The following is a 9,008-nucleotide window of genomic DNA, read 5'->3' as shown; positions in this document are numbered from 1 at the left end:
GAGAGGAGCAAACCCTGTTCTGCCCTGTAACCAAACTCCAGTGGCTCTCATGGTTTCCTGCACTGTTGAAATCTAAACCAGAGGTGGAAAAGGCCTGTTTGGGGTATGCCTCTTGGTAAACCAGGGGAGAAGGTCCCTGAATTGATCAAAATTCCCTCTGTGCTCTCAGTGATGAAAATTTCATTCAGTTTGAATTCAGGCCACAATGGGAGTGAAGCCCAGAGTAGCACAAAGCAAAGGCTCGGCTGATGGCAAAGGCTGAACTAAGCCCATTGTGTGCCCAAACTCCTGTTTCTCTCCTGCCTGTTCCCAGATGCCTGAGTCAGCTCCTGCCTTTCCTGTCTGACAGGGTTTGTTTCTTTAATCTCAGGCTTCCCCTGGAGCTGCAGCCCAAGTGTCCCAGTTACAGCTCTTGGTTCTGCCCCTCTGACTGCTCCTCCATGGAGTTGTTGAAGCCTTTGGAGCAGCCAGGAGCAGGAGACACCATCAAGGGGCCTGTCAGACAGATGAGAAATTAAAACAACTTATTTATTGCTCACATATTCCACTGCTCTGAACTCTCACAATGTCATGGGGGAATGTCTGCTCACTGTGTTTTTCCCCTACATCCCACCTCCAGAAATCCAGAGCTTTCAGAAGGATCTTTGTCCACCCTGAAAGCATCTCCATCCCTTCTTCCTCTCCCTCAGGGTAGGTGAGAGGAACCAAGCCCAGCCTGGGCTTGGAGATGCTTGGGATGCCAGTGATCTGCTCCTGCCATGTCTATCCCAGAGCTCACGTAGGATGACAGGGAAGGCCACATCGGGTGATCTGGCAGGAGATGGGACTGTCCCCGCCCGGGGCAGCTCTGTGAGTGACTGGGGAGTATGTGGCTGCCCCTATCGTGGCTCCCGGCCCCACAAAGCCTCTTTATCTTCCGAGAGGTTCCCAGTGCTTCATGTGACCCCAGAGCCGGGCAGGGGCTCGTGGGAACCGTTTGATGTTCCTGAGCCTTTTTCTTTCCCAGTGCATACACCCCGGCTCCGGGTGAGTGGAATAAAGAACCCACTGAGCACTCAGCTCCATCCCCATTCCCATGGGGACCTGCTGAGGCTCACGGGACCCAGGAGCTGGTGGGAAGGAGCCAGAGTGTCCCAATTCAGCCACCCTGACATGGGTGGGAGTTTTCCCCTTTCCCCTGGAGGACAAGGTGGGAGTTTCTCGGGGGAGGCTGTGGGTGAACACGGACCTATAGGGATACACACAGTCACAGCAGCCGGGGGCAGAACTGGGCGGCCCTGAGAGCCCCACCACCACCCCCCCCCCCCCCCCCCCGAGCATCCTCGTTCTTCCCAAGTATCCCTGCTCCCTTCCAGCATCCTTGTCCCCCAGCAGCATCCCTGCATCCCCCCCAATATCCCTGTTCCCCCCCAGCATTCCTGTTCCCCCCAGCATCTCTGTCCTCCCTAGTATCCATGTCCCCCCCCCCAGCATCTCTGTCCCCCCCCCAGCATCACTGTGCCCCCCCAGCAGTCCCGCCGACGCCGTCGGAAGTGCGCCCGTGACACCTCCCCACGCGGGGCCGCTTCCGCTCCCGCTCCTACCCGCGGCGGCGGCAGCGGCGGTCGGAGCCCGGGCCGGGGCCGGGGCCAGGGCCGGGGCCGGGGCTGGAGCAGGGCTGGACTGGGGGCGGTGAGTGCTCGGGGCCGGCCGGGCGGTGGGAGCGGAATGGCGGCTCCCGGGGGTCGCGGACCGCCCCTGGCCGGGCTGCGGGTTCAGGGGGGCTCTGCGGGGCAGGGATGCTCGCCGGCTCGGTCCCCCCCGCCCGCGCATCCCCCCGGCAGAGGCTTTATGGCGGTGTCACCCAGCCCTGGATCGAGCAGATGTCAGTGCGGGGAGCTGCGGGGCGGGGGTCCCGGGGTCTCCTGGCAGCACCCTGGACTGGGCAGGGGCTCCTGCACCCGTCCTGCTGCCCCTCTCCTTGCCGGGGTCAGACCGGGAAACCTGATGGGTTCCCTCCTGCGATTCCTGTGAGCGCGCGCGTCCTTGTAGGAGAGGGATTGGAGAGCGCCTCTCGCAGCCAGTGACCCGGCAAGGAGGGCTGGGTAACCTTTCATTTCCTGGGCCAGTCTGTTCCCGGTCCTGCAGAGAAGGAAGACCAGTGGGGTCGCCAGTTTGGGCGCAGGTGGAGGCCAGCCCCCCATCCTGATGCAGAGGTTGTTTAGAGGAGCCCAGGCAGTCTCAGCTGCTGAAAGACATTTACTGCTGTTGGAAAAGCATCTCCTTCCAAGCACACCTTTACCAGCATGGAATTCATTGCATCAGCCACAGCCCAAATGCTGCCAGCAGCACTTGGAGCTGCATGCCTGCACCCCGTGATGCCCTTTGGCATAACCCAAGGGATGCTGCAGGAACATGGGCTTGGACTGAAGCTCTCAGGGAAGGCAAATGGGATGGGAGGTGGCTCCTTGAGTTTCTGCATCAGGTGGGAAAATGCCCTTGGATGGGTAGCATTCCTGCCTATGGCAAAGGGTGGGAACTAATTGAGCTTTAAGGTCTTTTCCGACCCAGTCCAATCTATGAGTCCATGATGTTGCATGGGAACATGCTGAGAGCAGCAGTCAAACAGCCAGGAGCACTGACCTTATGATAGGTCCAGTAACTTTAAAGAGGTAAATAAAGTTATGAGTATGTTTTTCCCCACTGTAGCTGCTCTGGTTGTGCCAGCCCAGGTGCCCACGGACGTGTCACAGTTCAGTGTCTCTCTTGCAGGAGGGACACCGGAAAAATGTTTGCTGTCTGCCCAGCAAATGCTCCATTCCGGCAGGGCCAGGGGGGCCCAGCGCTGGGCACAGCCATCCCAGGGGCAGGACATGGACAAGACTCCAACTCCAACTTCGTGGGAGAGGTGTGTGACAGCAACGAGAACTGGAGCCAGCCAGCGCCGGGGTCCCTGCCAGAGGAGGGCTCCAGCCGGAGCGAAAACACTACAAATCCGTCTGATAATCTGCTGTTATTAATGCAGAGACAGATGGTCCAGGGCCAGCTTAGGGACACTGCCCCAGGCCTGGGCGACACGCACCCTGAGCAGGGGGTGCGCAGCTCCCCTGAGGGAGCAGAGGTCAGCGGGGCAGGGGGACAAAACACTGCCGAAGAGGTGGCTGGGGGATGTGTCAAGCCCCTGAGCTCCCCTGCAGAGGACAACGGCTACGCCAGCAGCTCCCTCAGCATCGACAGCCCTGAGAGCACCTGCAGCACCAACTGGAATCCTCTTGCCTCTGCCCCTCAAGCCAGGAGTCCCCCTGAGGCAGGGCTGGCTGAGCCTGAGCTGGGGACCCTCTTCCCAGTGCTGGCAGAGGCTGTGCAGCACCTTCAGGACAAGGAGCGCTTCAAAGAGCAGGAGAAGGAGAAGCACCACATCCAGCTGGTGATGTACCGGCGTCTGGCCTTGCTGCGCTGGATCCACGGCCTGCAGCAGAAAGTTGTGGACCAGCAGAACCGGTTGCAGGAGAGTTTTGATACCATCCTGGATAATCGCAAGGAGCTCATCCGCTACATGCAGCAGGGCCCAGCCTGCCTTGCTGCTGCAGCCACCCCTAGCCCCTGAGGTGCCACCAGCACAGCCCAGCCCAGCCCCCACCCTCCGGACGCTGTGGCGTTGACTGGTGGCATCTCCATCCTGTGCCAAGCGCTCACCGAGCCCCTGGGTGCCCACCCTTCCCTTCCCATCTCCCTCCAACACAGCCAAGAGTCTCTGAAGAGTTCATCTCCATTATCCCTCTGCACTGGAATTTGTTTTGTCCTGCACCCAGGTCCGGGGTGGCACTGAGCTGTGTTGACCTCAGGACCCTGGGGTTTGCTGAGCCCAAGGTGACTAGGCTCATCTTTAAACCTAATCTAGTCCATTGTTGAGCCTGGCTGAGCCACACCAGTGCTGGGATGGCTGTGCTGGAGCTGCAGGGCAGTGAGGGCCCCAGGGCAGTGAAGCTTCTAAACCTCTCTGGGCATAGCACTTCCAGCATGTGCTTCATCCCCACATCCCACCTGCAGCCACGGCCCAGCTCCTGGAAAATGTCACTTGTTGGTGAGAGTGAGGTGTCCTGGGCTGTGAGAGAAAAAAATCACTCTGAAAAGTGACCTCAGAATCCTGAAAAGTAAATTTAAGTCAAATGATCCAACACCAACAATTTATGTTTTTAATGTCAGTATTAGAGAAAAGTTAATTTAGGTCTATGTGTGTGCACATCTGTCTGCCGTGGGCAATACTCTCACTCAGTGCATGATCCTAAAGCTGCTCATGAACTTGTGGTGTTGGTGTTTATATTAATTTATCATTTGAGAGCAAAGAGAATGTTTTTTTTTGGATCTGCATTTTGCTGTACACAGAACCCAAAGAACAATTGTCTTAACTAGAGATGGAAAAGGAGCTGCTGTGTTTGTTTGCTGTGCTTTGCTGTATATCCATAGGACACATATTCCATTCAAGTGCTGATGTGGAAGAGCAGCAGTGGGCAGTGAGGGTTCAGACAGAGGAGTCTGCACTCTCTGTCCTGCCCCAGCTGCCAAGTAAAGCTGGGCACTGATTCCATTTCTCATCTGCAAAGGAGGGTGATGAAGGATTCCAGAGCTGCCGTGCTGCTCCCAGCCAAACTGCCTCCTGCCATCAGAGCCACTTCACCAGGACCCCAGCGAACAGCAGAATCAGGAAGCCTGGTCAGATCCTGGCACGCACCACCCACCAGATGCTCCTGGACTGTGGATAAACAACTATGGCCAAGTCCACCAGTGACTCAAGGTCCAGGGGCAGCACCAGCCTCCTCCTGCCCCACATGGGACACAACTGGGCTCTGCTCCCCCTGGGGCTGCTGCCAGTGGGTGAAGTGAGGAGATCCACAAAAATCCTCTTCCAAAAAGGACATTTTGGTGGCAAAGGGTGCATTCAGCTAAAGCAACCTGTGCCATCGCTGGGGGATTCTGGCAGCTTCCCGCAAGGCTCACGCTGCCCTCACCTCCCATCTGCTCGTTCATGTTCAGCGCATGCTGCCTCTGTCGTATCCCAGACCCGTGATTGTGGGCATGTTGCACACCTTAATAAAAGCCTTGGAGCCTTGGAGCTGAGCCTCTGCTGGATTTTTTCCTTTCTTTTTCTTCCCGAGCCTGCTGAGCTGGGAGCAGCCACCCCGTGCTCACCGTGGGGGCTGAGCGTGCACAGGTGGGACTGAGGGTGAATGGCAGGCTGAGGTCTTGGTACCTTCCTCCCATCCCTGCATCCCTGGGCATGTTGGCATGCTGTGCCAGCACTGGCCATTCATCCAGGCTCAATTTTTAAAGGTTTTTAAAGCACCGTGTATTGCTCCCCTCTCTCCCATGGGGCAGCAGGGAGCCGGCTCTGGGGTGCAGCTGAGTGCGGGATTTAGCTCTGCCCCAGGAGAACGTGGCTGGAACCCGGGGGACCGGATTCCAGGATTCCTGGCACCCAGCTCCGCAGCCCTGCTCATGGGGGGCAGCTCCGGGTGATGGAGGTGGCAGATAACAACACCTGAGTGTTGACCCAAAGGTGACTTTGCCTCAGGCTTCACAGAGATTAACTAGAGATGAAAAAGCGAGGCTGTAGCAGCTCTTTGAACCCTGCCTCACCTTTCCCCCCACCCCTTCCTGCTTCTCCTTTCCAGCCTCCGCGTCTGTGGGAATCCAGGGATGCAATTCAGGGATCCATGTACAGACACACAAGGTGTGAAGGGCAGAGTGGACACATTTTTCCATCTTCATCTGTGCCATGCAGCCAGGGCTGCCGGGAGGTTTGTCCAAGCACTCGGGGTTCCATAGGATGTAGAGTGCTTCTCTCTGAGCCCGTTTCTCACCTCATCCACTTTCCATGGAGCCCATGCTCCAGCAGGTTTGGGAGACCACAAGCCCTCCCAGCCCCGCAGTGAGACTGAGAGATTCTCTGTTTATCTTGGTCAAATGCTTTACACAAATAATTATTTCCAAGGTAAATATTGTGAAAATCCAGATTATTTGCTCAAGAAATGAAAGAATAACTGCGGGAACACATCAAAGGGGTGGATCTGCTCTGGCAACAAGAGGCTTCCTCCCTGGTTATTGGGAGCCCAATGCTCCTGCCTCAGGACCTGGCTGGAGATGGCCAGAACTGATTTGCAAAATCAGCTTCAGACAGAGCTTTTCCACCCCCACCTCCCGTGCCCCAAATGGGATTTGGGAAGTAATTAAAAACCCGACCAATTGTGGGGGAAAACCAATAAAGGCACAAAAAGCTGCAGGGTTGAGCCCAGGCCAGCTTGGGGGGGGGGGGTGGGCAGGACACTCTGACCCTGCATACTCAGCCCCCTCTGGGTGCAGCTCAGGTGGGATGGGGGCCACAGGCAGCCTCCAGCACGGGGCTGGGACAGGGGTCTGACCCAGGACTCCACACCAGGGATTTCCCCATTCTCAGGGATTGCCAAACCTCGATAAAAGGGCTCAGTTCTCACCTCATAGAGGGATTAACTTGGCTCTCAGGGCAGATGCTCCAGCCCCAAACACCCCCAGGTCAGTGGGAATGCCACCAGCAGGATCTGGATCCAGCCATTGGTCCCAGCAGAGACCTGGAGCCACGCTGGGGCTCCCCCCCAGCATGGGGGATCTATATGGACCCCATGGCATCTGAGCCTGAATTCCTGTGCCTGACCCACAGCCCTTCTGGTTTTAAGGCCTCCTCTGAAAGTTTATTATTACTATTATATCAAATCCCTGTGACGCTGGGTCGGTTTTACTGCACAAAGCAAGGTCTGGCAAACGTTGTCTTGCTTTGAAAGTTAAAACAATGGCTTTAAACCAAAATCAAGTATTTAAGAAGCTTTGGAGGGAAATATTTTACCTTGAAATTGGAATACACTCTAACCCTTTCCAGTATTTTGTGGAATTAAAAAAAGTCTTTAAAAATAAAATTGAATGATGTAGTAACTGATGCAATGAAAGTACAAAAGAAAATTAATCATCTCAGGCCATTATCCAGAGATCCAGACTGGGACACACTTAAAGCATCCCAGGATCCCTTGTTTATTGTGTCTCAAAGACTTCCAGATCCCGCATGTTTGGTTTGCAGTGGGAAAAGGGCTTTCCTTGCTCTCAGCTGGGAAGATGAGCACAGCCACAGCTGCTCCCCTCAGCCCAAACGTCACATCCAGGCAGCACCCACTGTGGTGAGGGGTCCCACCCCCCCTGGGCACCCCATGTCCCACCTCACATCCTTCCCAGGCTGGAGGAGTGAGGCTGCCCAGAGAGATGAGCTCAGCCCTTATAGGATTCTTAAAAACGAGATTCACTTAATAAATTCTAAAAAGAATTTAATATAAATAAAAAGACAATTAGGAGACAAAAGAAATAAAGCAAAGGGTTAAAACAGCCGGGTGCCCTGGTGGGTTGCCAGGAACACACCTGGTATCCCAGGAACACTCCTTTTATCCCCCCTGCTATGAAGGTTTAATGCATATTCAAAGCGTCCCCTCCCTGGTTCCGCCTTCTTAGATCATGCTTTTGTACAATTTTTTATTTTCTGCTGGTCAGCATTTATTTTGCTGGTCAGCATTATTCTAGCTGGTCAGCATTATTTTGGAGTTTGTTTTCCTTTCTTCTGCAGATGGTCACTGGCCGATAAGACTCTGGGCCCCTCATCCTTCCTCTGAGGGTAGCTGGTCTTCACATCTTTCCGCTGATAACAGTTTGGCTTCTATTGTTCTCCTGATAACAGCTTGGGCCCCAGTGTCCTTGCCCTCTGGGGTTTCCTTGCCTTGTACCTAGGAAATTCTTTTAGATTTAATACTTGTTAGCAAGAAGAAAATAAATACATACATAGCTAAAAAGTATTTAATATATAATATTCATCTGTGAAAGCCAATATCACAATACAAATTTATAACAGGATCCATATGTGCCACCATGCTGGGAGCACCCGCCACTGCTTGGAAGGTCCAGGAGATGTAGTGGGCAGCAGGGGGGCTCTGTACTGCTGCTCCAGTCTCTCCACAGAGAGATCTTCCTTGTCCAGCCAGGCTCCATTTCCTGCAGCCCTGGGTAAGTGGCACTGACCAGTGGGAAAAGGAGGGTTGGAAGCAGATCCTGGGATTTAATGTGTGGCCCTGAGCCTTGGTGCATCCCTCCTGTTCCAGCAGCATCCACTGGGACAGAAGCACCATTCACAGGATTTTTCAGGCTATTCTCACTCCCTGAAGTTTTATATTTCATTTTAAATGCCTCACACTGGCAGAATAAATACAGAAGAAATACATTCACCTCATGCTTGAAAAAGAGCAGAGCAGCATCAGCACCAAGCGCTCAGGGTGGACAAGGTAGGAGGCAGGATTTGGAATACCAGGATCTTCCCCCCCACCTTGCACTGCTGATGTGTCAGGACACATTGCAAACCCTGATGCCCTTCCAGGGTATTTCTAAAACATTGGAATGCATTAAAATCTGGGCATCATCCCAGCCTGATCACTGCAGCTGTAAACATGAACCTGGAGCAGCACTGCCCATCCCCAGCCAGAACTGGACCATGCTGGGACATGACCAGCACAGCCCCACTCAGTGTGAGCATCCTCCTCACCCTGGCTCTGATGGTTCATTTTCCAGGACCAGTTTCCTGCTTGTCCTTTCCAGGGGCATTGGGATGGGTGGGACCCCGAGTGCTGGGCTCTGCCGTGGTATCTGATGGAAACGCAGGTTGAGCCTCCCTTCTTTAATGATTCCCTTTGAAATGTTGTTGCTTCCGCACATCCCCCTTCGGGGTAGAATATTAAGCAAGAGCAACTCAGCTGGAAATTCAGATTGTTTTTGTGTCTGTTTTCATTTACATTTTAATGACAGAGGAATCATAGCAATTGGGCTGTTTGCAGGAGGGCCAGGGAAAGGGGGAAAAATCACCTGCCACAACCTCACCTTTGCCCTCTGTAAACAGCACCAGGAGCTGGGAATCACCAGCTTTTGGCATGAAGGGGCTCTTTTTCCCTTTTTCCTGCCCAGGTAGATGG

The 9,008-nt window shown here is 54.5% G+C and overlaps 1 protein-coding gene across 2 annotated transcripts; it reads left to right on the top strand.

Moving 5' to 3' along the window:
* Positions 1 to 1,623: 1,623 nt before the first annotated feature.
* C23H1orf216 (chromosome 23 C1orf216 homolog) lies at positions 1,624 to 5,093 on the top strand. 2 transcript variants are annotated; one of them, XM_015649022.3, is made up of 2 exons: positions 1,624 to 1,671; positions 2,752 to 5,093. In XM_015649022.3, the coding sequence occupies exon 2, from the start codon at positions 2,768 to 2,770 to the stop codon at positions 3,584 to 3,586; it is 819 nt and encodes a 272-aa protein (XP_015504508.1). In that variant the 5' UTR covers positions 1,624 to 1,671; positions 2,752 to 2,767; the 3' UTR covers positions 3,587 to 5,093. The 2 variants fall into 2 exon arrangements, with proteins under 2 accessions (XP_015504508.1, XP_015504507.1); XM_015649021.2 differs by lacking the exon at positions 1,624 to 1,671 and adding an exon at positions 1,935 to 2,651.
* The last annotated feature ends 3,915 nt before the right edge of the window (positions 5,094 to 9,008 follow it).

The sequence above is a fragment of the Parus major genome, chromosome 23 (assembly GCF_001522545.3).
Source record: "Parus major isolate Abel chromosome 23, Parus_major1.1, whole genome shotgun sequence".
Taxonomy (NCBI): Eukaryota; Metazoa; Chordata; class Aves; order Passeriformes; family Paridae; genus Parus; species Parus major.
This window is presented reverse-complemented; position numbering and strand designations above follow the sequence as displayed.